The sequence below is a fragment of the Melanerpes formicivorus genome, unplaced genomic scaffold (assembly GCF_026170545.1).
Source record: "Melanerpes formicivorus ecotype bairdi unplaced genomic scaffold, bMelFor1.0.p_v2 SCAF_1, whole genome shotgun sequence".
Taxonomy (NCBI): Eukaryota; Metazoa; Chordata; class Aves; order Piciformes; family Picidae; genus Melanerpes; species Melanerpes formicivorus.
In genome coordinates, this window is record NW_027142353.1 from 56,298,049 (window position 1) to 56,316,833 (window position 18,785).

The following is an 18,785-nucleotide window of genomic DNA, read 5'->3' on the forward strand; positions in this document are numbered from 1 at the left end:
AGGTTTTCAAACATAGTTCTCTAATGTTTATATACTTCTAAGCTTGTTTATCATTGGCCTCTGAGGTTAATCTGTGAAGATGGTGGCAGATACTGGAAAGCTTGATTAAAAATAATCAATGTCAACAATTCTAAAAGCTGATGAATGCCTTAGTGAAAAGGAACAGACAATTGCAATGCTTGTTACAGGAAGTGAACGTTGTTGTTGGAAGCTGAGTGTCTTCTTGAATGCTGCTGTTCAGGAATCGTTGCCTCTGTAATTTTGTGTCTCACAGCACTATCCAAGGCAGTGTGCACATACACAGGAACCCAAGGAAGATGCATGCATAATAGAAGTGAGGAAAGCATTTCTCTGGAGCTGTAGAAATTGCTCCAAGACAACCTTTCAGACCTTACTGATGTAGGATGAAGTCGATCATTAAAATACAGGGACCTTTTCCATGTGTCATTACTGTAGATGCTTAGCTTTGTTTGGGGCTTGGCGTGCTCAAAGCATATGAACATAGATCTGCTCATGAACCTGTAGTGCAGGGGTACTGTCTCCACCCAGTTCTCACAGGAGAAGTTTAGGAACTTGGAACTTATTTACCTAACCAGACATGTATCCTTATCTTTGTCAGTTTTGTCAGAAAGGTGCACAGAAAATATTTATTTTTTCTACATCATCCAGAAGCAGACATTCACTGGTGCACTACTGCATATTGCTGCCTCCTAGTTTCTGAAGCCTCCCTTCCACACCATGTTGTAGCATTGTGCTTGTTACTGTTGGTGTTACCCTCTCAAAGCACTGGGCAGGTTTCGTTCCATGTCTGAAATACTTGAGAAGAATTTTGCCTGGCATGATTTTGCTGCAGGCCTGACTCTTAAGAATGCTTTCTCAAGGAAGAAAAGTGATTACTCATATTTGACTGGTTTCCAAATATTTTGCACCTTTAAAGATCTCAGAAGAAACACTTTGCTGTCTTTGAACAGTATTCATGCAGCTGAGTATATGCTGTAATAATAAGGAAACCTGAAAAACAATTTCCAGTTTTTCTCCTATCAAGTGATGCAGGCTGAGAGCACTGGGGAACAAGTCTCATGAAAGTGTAAGTAAAGGCATGAAAGAGGGAGGAACATTGTGAGGAACATTGATCCGCTGCCAGGATTACTGGCAACAAGTAAACATGTCAACACTGAGTGACTTGGTCAAGGGACTGGTTTCTTTCTCTGCTTTCTCAAGATTTCTTCTCTGACTTCAGCTGCGGAGGAAGGATAAGTGGAATCATGTCCTCTGCTCTGCTTTCCCCCCTCTTCTTTGTTTTAGTCTAATCAAGTTCAGACTTCAGAGTTCAAAATATATTTTCCAAAGAAATATAGTTATTATGGAATAGGTCCAATATCATCTAGAGTCAGTGTAACAGGGTTTTTACTGGCTTGGTACAGTGAGATATTTTTTCTTCCTCCTGCGGTTTAGAATGACTTGTCTAACGTGTTGATTTATAGCACACCATGTAAGACTCTTTCCCCATGGCTACATCTTGTTAAGATGATCAAATGTATTTCTGGAAAATGTCCTTTTGTTGCCTTGAAATATTAGGTGATAACTGCACAAGAAAGAGAGGGATTAGCTGGTTAAACCTAATATGACACCAGCACACAAAATCCTTCAATTAAACACTTTCTTAAGGCAGCAGAGCAGGGGGGGAGAGGGGAAGAGAGAGAGAAACCTTATGATCTGAGATATCATAACTTTATTCCATTCACATAGGAAGTTTGTAGGTTGATAGGAGAGCAGGAGAGGAGACTTCTGGGCTGGGGCTCCAGGGGGTCCTGTCTTCCTACTCATTCCTTCCTGGTTCATTCCCACAAGCTGTGCCAGCGCAGTGTTTGCAGAGCTGAGCAGAGATCAATCAAGGAGTTAATCCAGGTTAAAAATAACTTTTTGGGGAAGGTGGGAGTGACACAGGAACAATTTGGGGGTATCACAAGGGGGCACAGAAAAGAAAAGAGAAGTTGAGAGCGTAGCAGCTGCCTTGGCTGTCACCCACCATCAGAGGAAATGCTGAGAGAATTTTCGCTCAGCCTGCGCTCGCGTGTTCTTCTGCTTCCAGCTGTGCTTCAGAGACAGCCATCTGCTCAGTGAGGTCTCTTCTTACTCTTCCTCTCACCCAGGTCTTAATGCCCGAGCTGAGCTGCTGCTGGAGTTAACCCCACCTCAGTCGGGTAAAAATGAGCTGAGTTAGCTTCCACAGCTAATTCATAGGTTTATACTAACCCATTTGTCTCCGTCAGTGAGTGAACTGCAGTGTGGTCAAGCAAGAGGGAAGCAGGTCGTATCTCTGGCACAGGGACCAGTGAGAGGCAGTCAGGGACATGCAGTAGTTTTCTGCTGGCACACTTGCAGGTGAATGGTATGTAATTACTGTTAAGTTATGAATGCTGAAATTAATGTTATAGTAATTTTTCATGTTGCAGCTGGTCTCATTGAAGGATAATGGCAGGCTTGTGTGAAGATACTAACATTAAGGGGATGGCATTAAAGAGGATCTTGAAAGAGGATTTATTTTCTTACAACCTAAAATACCTATCACAGCCTTTGCACATAAATGGAGAGGAGCAAGGAAGATATTTCTTCAGTACTGTGTGTCTTGACTGTTAAAGTGTGCTGCTTGGCTGGCAGCCAACAGAAATAACATCAGGGTGAACTGAGTAAAGATGCTGTTAAGGAAATTCCAGATAAAACAAGGCCAGTTTAAGTGAGATATTATGGAAACCTAGAAAGGAATGTTACTATATTTTCAAAATATACTTTTGAAAATAATTACACAATAAAAAGCAAAGCCAGCTAGAGGACTGTATTCTTTAGTTGTTCTGTTCAATATTAGCTAATATTTCTCCTCCTGCTCTTTTATGTTGAACTGGACATGGGTGACTGCTAACAAGGTTCTTCTAGGACATAGATCAAAGTATGTGTTATCAACTGATTTTGTAATTGGTTTTGTTGTTTTTAATAATTCTCTTTACGCTTTTGTGTTCTTACTGAGCACAGAAAAAGAAAGGCCAGCTGACGCATTACCATAAAGCAGAAGCAGTCTTTCATTTTCTTCCCACTTCTGGCTAGTTTTGGGCACCCCAGTGGGCATTTCTCCCTCCCCCTTGTAGCTCCCAAGCTGAGGAAGATGCAGCTGCTCTCTCGGGGGAATTGTTTACCTCTCTGTGGAATCTTGTCCCGGTCAGCTATGTGCTAAGAATGTGAATAATTTTGCTGCGGCTGCTTTACATGTAAAAAGCCTGACCTTAAGATATTTTATCCAGCTGGGGGTTTCTTTCTCTTTTTCTGGGTTGGGTTTTTTTTTTTTTTGCCTCTAGCACTAGTAAATTTGAGAGTTTTATCTTGCAACTGCAGAATGCTGCAGCGACTAGCAGTAGTATCAAGCATTCAGTACAAAAGGGTACTTTTGTAGCATTAAAAATCATTAAGTGGCAGTGGGTGGTGTTTAGGAATTCTTATTTTTGAACCTGTAGTTATACATGTGTATTTGATAGAGCTAATGGAACTAAGCTCTGCATGGAGACCTCTGGCAAATGTCTAATGAGATCCCTAGTGCTGCAGAGTTTGAGTGTATTGTGTTACAAGGTTGAACATATTGATTAAAAATGTTAAAAGGTAAATGCTTTTTTATTCTAGTTTTGAATGATAATTTAAAAAATACATACAGCATTGTAGCCAATACATAACATTGGAAAATGCCAACTGTTAATACTGTACATAAATCATAGAATAGGATCCTAGAATCAATTAGGTTGGAAAAGACCTCAAAGATCATCAAGTCCAACCTGTCACTCAAGACCTCATGACTACTAAACCATGGCTTCAAGTGCCATGTCAACCCCCTTTCTGAACACCTCCAGGGATGGTGACTCCACCACCTCCCTGGGCAGCCCATTTCAATGGCTAACAAGTCTCTGTGTGAAGAACTTTCTCCTCACCTCGAGCCTAAACTTCCCCTGGTGCAGTTTGAGACTGTGTCCTCTTGTTCTGGTGCTGGTTGCCTGGGAGAAGAGACACCCCCCACCTGGATACAACCTCCCTTCAGTCAGTTCTAGAGAGCAGTAAGGTATCCCCTGAGCCTCCTCTCCTCCAGACTAAACCATCCCATCTCCCTCAGCCTCTCTTCATAGGGCTTGTGCTCAAGGCCTCTCACCAGCCTTGTTGCCCTTCTCTGGGCATGTTCAAGAGTCTCAATGTTCTTCTTAAATTGAGAGGCCCAGAACTGGACACAGTACTCAAGGTGTGGCCTAACCAGTGCTGAGGACAGGGGCAGAATTACTTCCCTGCCCCTGCTGGCCACACTATTTCTGATGCAGGGCAGGATGCCATTGGCCTTCTTGGCCACCTGGGCACACTGCTGGCTCTTGTTCAGCCAGCTGTCAATCAGTACCCCCAGGTCCCTTTCTGTCTGGTTGCTCTCCAGCCACTCTGACCCCAGCCAGTAGTGCTGCATGGGGTTGTTGTGACCAGAGTGCAGCACCTACCACTGTTAATGTTGCACACTGAACTGTTGTTCAGAACTGATGTTCTACATCTTTCTGCTTTTTGAGCAATAAATATGCCAAGTTGTCTTGCTCAGCACACTTGCATTCTGCTTGTGTGTGTATGTGTCTGTACTGAAAAATACTAGGAATCTCAAGATAAAACCCAGATGTTCCTCCAGTCACGTGAGACGTGTTATGTTGGACTGTGAGCTGAGAGAGAAGTAGCCTTCATTTGTCTCACAGAGGAGCTGTATTCTTCAGATTTTTGTTTTTCTTTTTGACTCTGCATTTCTGCTTGATGTCAGTGGGGTCCCATTGTGGTATAAATACTCAAAGGAGGGAACAGTTGAGTGGTAATGCATTCCAACCAGGTACCATGGAGGTTTTATAGTTCTATTCAAGTACTCAGCAAATTAAAATTAAGGGGAACACAGCTCTCCTGAACTTCTGAAGGCCATGTTAGGAATATGCTTCAACCCTGTTTGGGAAATTATATTAGTGTTTGACCTTGAAAATGCATGGGCAACTTAATTTTACTGTCTTTATTTGAATTTTTCTTGCCTTGGAGAAGAGGCTTTAAAGCAACACTTGAAAGTTCTGGTGGTTTAAAACTAAAAGAAACAAACCAAAATGAAACCCCTAAGGGAAAACAAAACAAAATCAACCCACAAGCACAGGAGTATCACTCTTAAAATGTTAAAATCTTTGGAAATGTAAGAAAAGTTGTAATACCCTAAGTAGGCAGTGCTCAGTAAAAGGGACAGAGGCACAGGTAACAGAAATAGATGCAAACCTCTGTTTGCAGAGTTGGATGTGGAGAAACGCAATAAGCAGTACTAAAGCGTTGCAAATTTGCAGCACCCTGTGACTTTCTAGGGAACGGCTGATTTTGGCAGCACAAAAAGCTCTTCTAGTCCTTGACACAGTTCTTTGCTTTGGGGCTTTATTCCTGGACAACAAAATTCATAACTCTTCTTGATGAATCTGAATACAGTTTACAAGTCCCTTGTATCCAGTCTGGCTAAGAAATCATTTGCAAGCTCTGTGAATATGCGTTAAAAAACCTTCTTTTATACATAACTCAATATATGTGGATCTTTACAGTAGATGGAAGAGCAATGGGATACCCTCATCTTAGTGTCCTGAGCCACTGGGAAAAAATGCTTTGATACACAAAGAGTGTTATTGTAAATGTAATGCCAGCCAAGTGCATTTTTGGCTAACTCGTGTGCAATAAAATTAGCAAACACATCACTTGTTGCTAATGAAGAGGAATAAGCTCATCGTGAAACCTTCACTGAGCTGCTATTCTATCCAGCTTGATTTACTTGCCCTGATAGAGTAAGAAGTTGCTGTCTCAAAAAAGGAAGTGGGCAGACAGTTCAGTATGTGAAAAGTGGGTCTGGGGCCAGCAGGGATGGTGTGCTACTCTTGCAGAAAGTGTGCCCTGATTACTAATAAGTGTACAACTGAGACTGCAAAACATCCCACCTGGGCAAAAGAACCTGAAAGAACTTGGTTCCAAGGGAATAAATAAGAGTTTAAGTAGTGCTTTTAAAATGGCAGGTGGCCTTCACACCGAAAGGTGATGCTTTTGCTGGAACTGCCATCTTAATATATTTCATAATTTAAGATGCATTCTGTCTGGATCAGGATGGGGTTTAGTTTTGGGGTTTTTTTAAGATTGCACACCTTGAGTGTGGAGGCACTCACCTGGGCCCCCAGAGTGCAGACTAGCAGATGCCATATTTTGTGGCTGGATTTCATGTATGAGGAGCCTGGTGCACAATTGGAAAGGCAGCTATAATGGGGTGTCTTTCTTAAAACAGCAGTGCTTTTTTCCCCCCACACAATTGTGTCCAGTTCTGCCTCAACTCTGAAGATGCCTTCTGTGTTCTAAGTCTGTTGAGAGTTTGAAAGATTTCAGTGGAATCAATAAATTCCAGAAGGCAACTTGCTAGGATTTTTTTCCCCCCTGGGAGCTTGTATTGATTGCATACTGGCTGCTGTAGTGTATATTATTATTGTTAAACTGACCTTTAATACTTATATCGGTATTAATGTCAGCACTGTTGGCCAAACTTGCACGTTTTACTCATTTGTGTCAGACAAGGGTAGGAGTAGAGTAAGGAGAAATCAGTGTGCTGAAGTCTGCCCATTTTGTTGGGTGATACTGATTGCATTGGTGAAATGCACAGCACCTCTCTTGCTCCCCTAATGATTTCAGTATACCTTATGAAGAAGTAACAGGGAAGTGCTTCCTGTTCTCGTCTTTTCAAGCTTAATTCTGAATTGAGTTTCTGGATCTGTTATTGCTTTCTGGATGCAAATCATTCCAATCCAGAGGAAGGTTTCAAGCCAGATGGTGACTGAGTATTTGAAGATTCTTGTCCCATGCATGTCTTCCTCCTATTTATAAAGGTGGTAACACCTGATACTGCCTGCTAATAGCTTTTGGCAAAGCCTGCCACTCAGTGCTGCATCAACATGACTGCTTTACTCTGAGCAGAAGACAGGGAGATGGGGAGGTATTGTATTCAAGATTTAAGCAACTTGGATCAAATACAGAGCCTTGGTAACAAGCTCTTCCCTGACTTAGATTCTCTGCTCTGTAGAAAGGATTTGATTTGGAGAACTAGATGGGCAGCACTTGTTCTTTGAGTTAAAAAGGTAAGCCTCAGAGCTTGTCCAGTGTCAGGCTTGGTATTGAAAAGGGATGGTGTGTTTGATTAACATGTCTAGTTATTGTGAAATATAAACAGGAATTTGAAAGAGGTTTTCAGTGAACATTACAGAAGGATAATGATTCGTGATATGGGACAAATCATTTGTTTCCTAATTACTGTTTCCTCTTCTTCAGAGTTCAAAATCTATTGTGGGATGTTATGTTACCTTAGTAATGTTAAACATATTGATGAATAGTGCCATGGCGTGCTTTGGCTAGGCTTGTGGGAACACCAGAAACTCTTAAGCCTCCCCTATTTAATGCAGAGTACAGGTCATCACAGTGGCTGCCAGTCAGGAGGGACAGGAGAGAACTGGAGCTCAGACTGAACCTGCTAACAAACAAGAGAGGGGAAAGTTCGTTGTATATATATATATATATATGTATAACCCCTATAACCAACATGAGGGGATTTCAGGGAAGAAAAAGAGCACCTTTGGAAAGCTGCTACGTACACACTTGCATGTACAGGTGCATTCAGACATGTATGACATAACCAAAGCCCTTCCTTGCTGCTCTGTAACATAAACCTGACAATGCAGTGATTTATAAATGCTGTTTATATAACATGATCTGGCTTCAGTATAAGATTTCCAAACCTGCACATAATAGTGCTCCTGGTTTGAGTTCCCTCTGCTTCCATGCTGAAGAAAGATTAGGAGAGATTTGTACAACTTTCTATCTGTCGATGCAGCCACTGTGGGGCATCTGGTTAGGCTGAGTTCTAAATAGTTTAAATAGCTCTCCAGTGACCAGACTTAAAAAGTAATGAGGAACAATTATGGCTGTATATGCAACTGTTTGTGCTGCTTTAAATAAGAAATGCTTTTTGGAATGGAATTCTTTCCTGGTGTTTGTGTAGGGCACAGCACACTGCAGAAGGCTTCAGGTGGCTTCATGTTAGAAAGGATTTGTGCCGCTAGTGTACAAGCACTGCACAAGCAAGCAGTGAAGATGTACAAATACACATTTCCCCCCCTCTCCTTTATTTCACCATTAATGCAAACAAATCCCTTGAATTTTGGTATATAAATAGTCCTGGACTACTGTATGTGTTAAAAACTGAATGTTGTGTACTCTATCCTTACACATCTGTTCTGAAGTAAGATCTGGAGCAAAGCATGTGGTTTCCAGATTGGGGTCTTTCTGTACTTGGGGAGATATTACTGCTGCCTGCTAGTGTTGGCCAAGTTTGATTGCTAACTTAGGAGCCTGTGCTCCTTCAAAAATTGAGGGAAAGAGTGGGTACATTCAGAAGGAGGTGTTAGAGCCTCTGAGTTAAGCAGCATGATGTATCTTGGGTGCCAACAGTGTCACTCTATCCACCAAATATCTGTGGAAACTAGGCTTCTACCACCAGCTTTTCAGCCACAGATGTGCTTTTTCTAAGGCCAGATGAGTTGGACCCAACAGGCTCATTGTTGCTGTTCTTCAGGTCTATCCATTAAGCTTCTTTCGTGATGGGGCTCTCTGCACTCTGCTCCTCTTCCTCTTACGCCTATGTCCTGCTTGGGACAGAGCTGCTCAGTTTTGTTCTTGCTTCCCAGTCTGCTTGGAGAGAAAAGAAAAAGGGGGAGGGGCATTCAGGATGGCTTTTGATTCTTTTCACTCTTTTTCCATTATTGTTGTTAATGCTGTGGTCTCTCTTTCCTTGCCTGTTTGCAATTGCTCTTTCATGACAGTTGAGCTTCATGCAGAGCACAGGTTTGTTGCCTAGGGCAGGACCTCTTCCAGCAGACCTTCCTCTTTCCAGCTCCTTTCCCTAAAGCCTGATGTGCTTCCAGAAATGCTATAATAGATGTACATATATATATAATGAAATACTTGTCCTGGCTGGCTGGAGATACAGTTAAGAAAGAAAGTGTCATATCTTTTTCAATACATTGCTTTTGAGTGGCCCACAGTCTGTCTTGAAATTAGGTTCATTTCAACAAAATCACATGCACAGGCATGCACACACATATCTCTGTGCATTTCTGTACCCATACATGTGGATGCTGGGACATCAACAGGAGTTGTCTGGTTAAATGTTTCAGTTGGATCTGAAAATTGACATTGCGTGGATGTTTTTTCTTTTAAACAGATTGCATCTCTCGAATAGTTCATCAGAGCTTTTTGAAGTGTTTACGTCCGTGCTCTTTGTCTGAAGATGCCTTGTTATAAATACTCTCTCATTTTGCAGGCATTTGTTTGGAAATATGTAGAGCAGCCATGCTTGGTTTATTTCCAAACGTCTTAACTTTGGGTCCTTGGATTGGCTTATAGCCCGAAGTCTGTATCTCTCCTTTCCATGCAAAGAGCCATATTTGAACAACTCGTGGAGCACAAGGGCTGTAATGCACCGCGGCGGAATGGCAGGCGTCCTCTGCGAGATGCCCGTGGCCAAACACCGTGTATCTTTCAGAGAGCTGCAGTGGGGGAATATACTATATGAGTTAATTTACAAGAGCAGAAAAACCCAAACAAAGCCCCCCAAAATAAGTTACATACTGCTTCTTGGTAAACATTGCACAGTGCTCAAAAGTATTCTGAGGTAACTGCTGCCTTTTGAGACACCTATGAAGGAGCTATGTCATGTCTCCAGTTATGGTTCTCAGCTCTTGGGTGTTTTTTTTCCTGACTCGCCCTTTCCAAGCTGGTGAAGGTGTTATGGTGGTTGTTCTTTATAAATACTCTGCTCCTAAGCCTATAGAGTAGTTTTTTCTTCTTTTGGAAGAACTTCAGTAGCTTTGATTAGTCATGAATCTAAGGAAAAGCAGCTGAGAAAAACCAGTAGAGAAGCATCATGATGGCCCATTTATTTTGATTTTTTGGTGATGCTTATGAAGAACTTTGTATTAGTTCTAGGGCTAGTAAAATACAAAACCTAACATGATGAATTCCAAATGTTGGCTTCGTTTTCCTGTTTCATTTGTTTGCTTTTTAATCATCCAGAGCTGGTTTTAATCTGAAAAGATACCATAAATATTTTGAACAGCTATCATCTTGATCATCAAAATATACTTCTCAGTCTCTAGCTACTATTATTTGATTTTGCCTCATTTCTTCTGTAAGCTATAGGAAATGCACCATGTCCTGTGGCTTAGAGGGTTATGGCTACCTTCTTTCAGGACTGATTTGTGGTGTTAGCAGTACAAGAGTTTCTATCCTGGGACCAAGGAGAATTTACATTTTGTCCTGCCAAACATCTTTTTGCCTACTACTCCAAGTTGAATATCTTGGACTGGACTTGGTTATCTTACTTTAATAATAAGCTGTCATACTGCCATAAACACAATAGCAGGACCCCATTGTGCTGGATGCTGCACAAACACAGAACAGTAAATACACCTGCCTTCTGTAGGGGACTAAAAGAGTTTGGAGGCAAGCAGAATAAGCAGTGGCATAGCAGGAAATGTCATGTGGGGTTTGTTTGTATGTGTTATTCTTCTGATAGGTCATTTACCAGAATATTGTGTCATTTCCAAAAACCTCCCTCTACCTTTTGGGCATAATCCCTTTGTTAGTTCTTCAAATATCCCTTGAAAATGTTACCTAAAAGCCTTCTGGTTAAAGTTGCTCCTTACCTGTAATTCCCAATTCCTAATTTACACTCAGTTGTTTATTTGTGATTTAACTTAGTGAGTCTCTCATTTCATCACCTCTCTGTATTCTCTTTCTGTGTGCCCCAACTTTCTGTGCTACAGGGTGTCTCTTCTGCATACTTTTTCCATTAGCAGAATCACAGAAACATGTCAGCTGGAAAAGACCTTTATGATCATTGAGTCCAATCATTACCTAACTCTACGAAGTCTACCACGTCCCATAGCACCACGTCTCTGCACTTCTAAACACCTCCAGTGATGCGGATTCAGCTGTCTCCCTGGGGGAGCCTAATCCAGTGTTCTTACAGTGAAGAAATTTTTCCTAATATCCAATCTAAACCTTCACTGGTGCAACTTGAGGCCATTTCCTCTTGTCCTGTCACTTGTTACTAAGGGAGAAGAGACTGACACCTACCTTGCTACAATCTCCTTTCAGGTAGTTGTAGAGATCAGTAAGGTCTCCCTTCACCTTCCTTTTTCTACAGACTAAACCATCCCATTTCCCTCAGCTGCTTCTCCTCAGGCTTGTTCTCTAGGCCCTTCACCAACTTTGCCATTCTCTGGACATGCATCAGCACCTCAATGTCCTTCTTGTAGTGAGGAGCACAAAACTGACACAATATTCAAGGTGTGGACTCACCAGCACTGAGTACAAAGGAGACAATCTCTCCCTTGGTCCTGCTTGTCATGCTGTTCCTAATACAGGCCAGGATGCTGTCTGCCTTCTTGGCCACCTGGGCACACTGCTGGCTTGTATTCCATCAACACCCCCAGGTCTTTACTGGGCAGCTTTCCATCCACTCTTCCTCAAACCTGTATAGTTGCATGGGATTGTTTGACCCAAGTGCAGGACCTGTCACTAGGGCTTTTTGAATCTTACACAACTGTCCACAGCCCATGGATCCAGTCTGTCCACATCCCTTGAGAGCCTTCCTACTCTATGACTACTATAGCCATAAAGAGAATTAAGAGCCTATTTCACAAGAGGTGAAAAAGAATGTGATTTGTTTAGCCCAGAAGGCCAAGCTGAAAGCATCCCTTAGCAGGGCTGTGCTAAAGTTAAAAGGAATCAAAACTAAAGGCTGAGGGAATAAAATGCCCCTGTGTAGTTTAGGATGAAAGTAAGAGGGAGTTTTGTCACTGCCAGAGCAGTATAACTTTGGAGGAGCTTCGTAACAGGAGCTGTGTAGGCAGAAAACTTTTAACTAGCCTTGGGGTAGATCTCCATTCTGAGTGGGTTATGTGGTTTATGAATGGACTAAGTGGTCCTGCAGAAAACAAATGGTCACTCATTAGGTTTCCTGCTTCTTTGATACACCAAAACAGATGAGCACTAATGATTCTCAGGATAGTTTCTTAATTATGTGGCTCGAATATTTTAATCAGGCTTATAGTTAGGCATGGGAAGTTGTGGGGAAAATTTAGCCCCTGGTGTCAGTAACCTGAAAACAGGCAGAAGAGGAGCACAAAATTGCATGAAGCATCCAAGGAGAGAATAGCTAGCGAGAGAGAATACTACAAAATAACTTTTTCAGCTCTTGGGGGCTGCAGCAGTCCTGACGGAGTGTATTGGATACATAGTTTCTGGAATTTCTTAGGCTTTGTGTGTCTAAAATAATGAATGAAAATTCCTGCAGTGGTGGGCTATCATAGAAAGGTTTGTAATCAATTCTGGATCATCTCTTCTGGCATCAGCTTTAGTTTTTTCCCTTCCGCAGGGACCTTATATCTGTTTCCTGCATCTGTCGCCCATCCTTGTTTGTGAATGGAAAGCAAGCAATTAATTCTTGTTGTTGTTAGCAATTAATTGCTCTTGCCAAATCTTGGAGGACCTATTGTGTCCTTCAGACACAATGTTCTTGGGAAAAAGTCTTACTTATTGTAACCTCTTGTGCAATCTTCACTTGGATGATAAATACATCTTGGCAACGAGGAGCTTTCTGAATGAAAAATGTTGCTGGACAACCCTGTAGTACAGCAAGAACGCAAGCCTCTGCCAATGCTGGTGGAGTACAGCCAGGCGAGAGGGTAACATGGGGAAAGCCTTTCACATTGCCTGCAGAGCGAGATGAAGTCTGTATGTGCACACATCCAAATATCTGTTTACCATCAAACAAGGATTTTCCCTGTTGAGCACAAAGGTGTCCTTCCTTCTAGCAAAATCTTGAAATCTCATGGAAAGCTGCCTTTAATCAGTGCAAGGCTGGGGAAATAATGTAGAGCATGTTGACCATGCAGCTGTCTGGTTCAGGTAGCCCACTGTAGCAACCACCTGGGAAACAGCCCCCTCCCCATTTTTCACTGAGAACCCAGACATTTGGGATCCTGCAGCACTGCCTCAAGCTGCTTTACGATTCATGGCCTGACTTTGGTTTTCCATTAGATCTGTTCAGAACTACAGCTGACCATTAAAACCTCATTTTAATATTGCAGCTGTAACATTAATTACTGAATGATTAGAGTTAATTGTAAAAGCATGTTTTCCCCTTGTAGCATTTCACCTTTACTTTTTTCTGGTTTGGTTTTTTGCACCAACCACTAGTGATGTCTCAAAGCGAGAAGGTGCATAAAAGCTCTGCAAAAAGAGAAGTTTGAATCCTCTGAAGGGAATACACAGAATGCAAAGAATGAGTTGGGGCCAGGACCGCTCTGTTCCCTTGTGATTTCTGTGCGTGCTGCCAGCAGCTTGTGTTTCTCCCTGCGGCCTGACAGCTGGCTGTGGGGTTAGCAGAGCGCAGCCAGTGGCCAGGTTTCTCAAACCATACTGCAGCTGACAGGCTTTGGCCTGGTGAAAAGGAAACGATCTGAAGCGGAGGGCCTGATGCAGTGTACCTTGCAGTTAATGGAGAAATCTTTGCTGACCTCAATGGGAGCAGGATTTGATCCTGTGCCTACTTGAATGCTTTGGTGTTGGATACTGCTCTGAGCTGATTTTTTTTTCCAGCTCTCATTTCTGGTCTTTTTTCCTATCTCTTCTCAAACGTTCTTATGTTAGAGTGGTGTAAAATCACTACAGCTCTAGCTGTGTCACCGTAGCTGCATGCTTTTATCTTTGCCCAGTGTCTGTCCTCTTGTTTCCTCAGCCTGTCTACTGTCTACATTATCAGGGTGAAAGATGTCGGCTTTGATTTCTCTCCTCCTTCTTAAGACATTTGCTGCTTCTCACAAACACCCTCCATCTCACTTAAGCTTCTGCTCTCCAACAAGGGTAATTACTGTCATTGCTTAATCCACCTCATACCCTTCTTCCCATCCTTCAAAACAGTCCTTATTTCAATTTTCTGCAAATGCAGCCCAGGCCCCTGCTGCCAGCAGGGAGCCAGCTTCCCCTTCATCAGGCTTCTGGAGGCCTGCCCTTCTCAATGCCTCATCCCAGCCATGCTCTCTTGCTCAGCAGATCTCATCACTGCATTTCTTACAGAAAGGACAGGGCCATCATGCCCTATTAGTCAGTAGCTGCCTTGAGCACAGAGCACACCCTCTGTGAGCCTCAGCCATATGTCATCTTGTCCCTCATCCCTAATGAAAAGATGCTGGAGTGAGTAGAGCTCTATTCATGTGGCTGCCAGAGAGGAGAGGGCTGTAGGCAGCAAGGATGGTGATTGGAAGACCAATGCAGAGGAGGCAGAAGCCAGCTCTTTTCCATCCAAAATGACTCTGTTAGCAGTGCTGGTGCTTCTTGTTGACCTCTACTGTCCTGGAGTATTGCATGCTTCCAGAGGGAGTTTGTTTCCTGGGTGGAGAATTGTATGTGATTTGATTCTGAGAAAAGCCCTTTCCTTTTGCATATGGAATGTTTATCTTTTGTTGGTCACTCTCCATGTGCATGGAAGTGCTGCAAGGCTTTGCCCAGTGGCATGAGAAACTGGGTCTGTATGTGTATCTCAAGTTAGCTATGAGAGAAATAGCCAGTGGTGTGGGATGGCATACAGAGAATCACAGGTGTTCTTTTGAACTGCAAAAAACTTGCTTCATTTTTTCCAGCAATAATGTAAATGCTAAGCAAACAGGGTATGTAATGAGCAAACCCTTTGGAGGGTGGGAGCTGACCTAATGAAAGATGAGAGGCAGTAATCTGGAGCACAGGGCTGCTGCAGCACTGGGGGCTTGCAGGGGTGAGATTGTCAGAGACACATCTATAGGTCCCAAGCTCTTGCTGACCCCCTTAGGTTATTGTACAGACCACTGTGAAATGTACCTGGGGTTTTCCTCTCCTATTATTCCCACTGGAGCTTAAATATGAATCCCCTACAATATCTACTGAACATAGGATGTGCACCTTCATCAACAGTGTCATTTCTGTTCTGTGTTTCTGACAGGCAAAAAAGGAGAAAGTAGTGCAACAGTACTGAGGTGAGAGGAATGTTTTCAGAGCTGTCACTATGGTGCTGACCTATTTTAGCCCTTTGGAATTGTTTACAGCCAACAAAGCTAAGAACAGGAGAAACACATTTTATGGGTTATTTTATGGGCTATTTTATTAATCATTAAGTACCATTAAATAGTAAGTATTTAGTATGAATACCAAGTATTTGTACTCTTGGTACTCCACAGCAGACAAAGCATAAAAAGCCCAAACAACATCCAAGCTAGTCCAAATGTGCATATGGAGCACATTCAATTTAGGAGTCTTTAAGACTTGTGACCTGAGACTAGATCTAGCTGGTGTAAATGGGCAGAGTGTGTTAGCAGCCCTGTGGAACTGGGCTGTAAAGCCCAGAGTCCCTGGGTGATGAGAATGCTGAGCACTAGGATGTGAATTTGTTAATACTTTAGAAATTTAACCAGAAGAAGAAAAAAGAACGAGGGGAAAAACACACTCTGGGAAATTCTTTCCTTCATACATAATAGTTTTCTGTTGATTTAAAATTGCCCTTAGTAATGTGTTGATGCCAGTGAAATATTTCAGCTATAGGAAATGTGAAACCAACTACTGCCTTTCTATGAATTATGAGTCATAAATTGTATGAAAAATATTCAGACTTGCTATAGCTATTCCCCAAGCAGAACCTCTGAGTAATGGAGAAAATGCTGCCATTTTGAGGGGAGTAGGAGGGGACTGAGCTAAGCAAAGCAAAATGCCAAGTGCCAGCGTGTGGCTCTGTTCTAAATGTGAATTAATGTCACCTGAGATGATCCTCCCTTTCTAAGTAAACAATTAGTGATACTTGCAATAATTGCAGTTCAGCTGAGCAATGTTGCTCTTTGCTGCTGATGGTATGGAGAAAGGACATACATGTTGAGGCTACCTGACTGACTGTTATGTTAGCCAGTGTGCAGAACTGACTTGTGGGAGAGCAGTGCGTTTGTGCCAACCCAGCCAACACATCTGCAATCAGTAAACCAAGCCAAGAAGTCATAAACTCCATCTGATTCAGCACTCAGTGGGCAGGTTGTGATGACAGATGGCCCATCCCTAAAAATGGCAATAAAGTGGCAAGATTATATGATATCTGACATTTGCAGGCGAGTCTTTGATGCTTATGTTCATTTCATTCAACTTTTGCCCTCCAAGAGCTAGGAGTCCAGTTCAAATCAGTCCTCTAATCTTCTGTCACCAAAGGTCAGTTTAGTTCCTGTTATATCTATTCTATGCTTTCATTTTTGATGAGTGAAGTTCAGTTAGTTGAATTCAACACTAAAGTTCTGAATTTCAGTTTCTCCATCATTTCAGACAAGGCCATACAGCCTTGTTTGAGGATTCATGAGTTTTGCTTTGCAACTGAAGGCTGGAGTTGTTGTTGAGAGGCATCCTATATACCTAAGCTATCAGCAGAAGTATAAACAATTTTCAGGAGTGTGTGTCTTGCTGGTTGTAGAGGAGGGGATGATAACCATGGTTGCATTAGAGTAGTTTAACTGGAACATTCGCGTTTGCCCCAGCTTTAGTTTACAGGTTGTATGTCTGGCACTCATATTAACTTTTCAGTGATCAATTTGTACCCAATAAAATACAACTAAAAAGACTAACCAGTGACATGCAGTCCACTGTGCCTAGAGTCATTCTCCAAACAGGTAGTGAATGATGGCCCAGCTGTAGTGAAAACAGTCTTTCTTCTCCCATTGACTTTAGTAAACAGAGATCAACCCCTGCCTTATCAGCTTCTTGTGGCACCTCTGAAAGGGTAAAGCTTTCAAAGTGTTCAGGTATGACTAAGAGACATGCTCTCAAATACCAAAAGCTAAAATTTTCATTCTGTTTCATCTTATGTCAAACCATGCTGCCTCTGACAGACCTGATTCAGAATTTATTTTAAGGACATCTAAGGTACACACTTCCATTTGACCCTTCTATAGTTGCCAGAGTTTGGGTAGGTTGTGGCTTTTGCTCTTTTATTCTTTCAATTTCTGATTTGTGTAAGGCATGCAAATGTTTTCAGAATAGGAGTCCACTTGAATTCAGGCTGCTGTGATCTGGTGTGAATTACAAAATGTTTCTATAAATGTAAGAATGACCACTGCTTTCTAGCCTGCAGTCCAGTGCTTGGGTTTTGTCTTGATGCGATTCAATTCTCGTTTGTTTTGCACAGGAGATGGCTGTCCGAGCACTGAAGCAGACGGGCAGCAGAAGCATTGAGGCAGCTCTGGAGTATATCAGTAAGATGAGCTACTTGGATCCCAGAAATGAACAGATAGTGCGTGTAATTAAGCAGACCTCACCAGGTAAGCAGGAGCTTTGTTATTTTATTAAATTGTGGCTTTGGTTGCAATATTCTGCTTTTTAAAGTAGAGTCCTTGCTGGTAAGAAGTAGTGGACTGGCAGTATTGTGAATATGGCCCAGCAAGATGAGGTGGGCTGGAAGCTGAACGCAGCTCACCTGCTTTGCAGAAGTTGTCCTTGTGCACAGTGGTGTTTATCCTTCAGTGCAAGTCAGCTCAGTCATCTCAAGTCTACTGTGAGGGAGAAGCTTGTTCATAGGTAACTGCTGTGAGATAACTCACTTCCTAAGAATTCATCTGTGTTTAAGTACACTGCAGAAATAGCTTGGGAGAACATAGAAGAAGTTTATTCACTCATCCCCACGAGTCTGCTTCAACTCTGTTTCATGTAAATTAGCAAATTGGAGGAGTTGAGCCCTGTGTATGCCTCGTCAGCAAACATCAGACCACAGCTGACAAGAGGCATTGCAAGAGTTGTTTCTATTCAGATACTGGCACTTAACAGCACTGCAGAATGTTTTTGATCTGGGATCAGGATATACTCTGGTTTGGCTAGAGTTTCTTGCTTTTGTCTTCTTTCAGTTTCAAAAATTGGCTAAGCAGACAAATAACCATCCTCTGACTGGCTGAACCTGCTTAATCACACGGTGGTCACAGGCTGCAGAGGGGTTAGTGGACAAAGAGTTGGGTGGATTGGTGAGCTGTTGTCAGGGGCCTGTTTCATTGGACAAGGAATTTCTCTTGTGTCACTGACAACATTTAGACTTTAAAGGTCTTGTCAATGTTAGGCTTAAGAAATCTGTTCAATCGATCTGATTACAGTAGTATAGATCTTTAAGTGTGGTCATTAATTGAGTTTACTGAGTGCAAATGGTTTTCACATCACAAATTTCTCAGCCACCTTAGCAGCACCTTCCTTCTTGATCAAGTTGAAGAACTTTGTTGGGAAGGGTGTTAAATCTGGCATAGTTGATAGAGAGGCATGTTCAGAGATGAGGAAAGCTGAGGAAGAGAAAGCTCATTCAGTTTACACAAGAGAAATCCCTGGACAGGAAGGAGGTCTTCAATAAAGTCCATTCTTTCCTGGGAGACTCTGAGGGTAGCCACATATAAGGAAGACAGAAAGATGAATGGACATCATTTTCCAGGTGGTTACTCTCAGGAATGCTTCAGATGTGGGAAATGGTAGTGGTCTTGTGTAAGGAACAGCTCATTTGCCATTTTCTATCAGTCTTCCTGTTTTATTATCAAAAACCCTAAGGAGGCATTTCCCACAGTGTTGCCCTCCAGGATGACCAC

At 42.3% G+C, this 18,785-nt stretch overlaps 1 protein-coding gene across 2 annotated transcripts in view; it reads left to right on the forward strand.

Annotated features, from left to right (window-relative positions):
- The window catches only part of LATS2 (large tumor suppressor kinase 2), a 54,508-nt gene that overhangs the window by 21,612 nt on the left and 14,111 nt on the right, over window positions 1-18,785 (forward strand). For both annotated transcript variants that reach the window (XM_068144155.1, XM_068144160.1), the window contains exon 3: window positions 17,357-17,489. In XM_068144155.1, coding sequence (XP_068000256.1) covers window positions 17,357-17,489 — 133 coding nt within the window. The remainder of the gene's footprint in view (window positions 1-17,356; window positions 17,490-18,785) is intronic.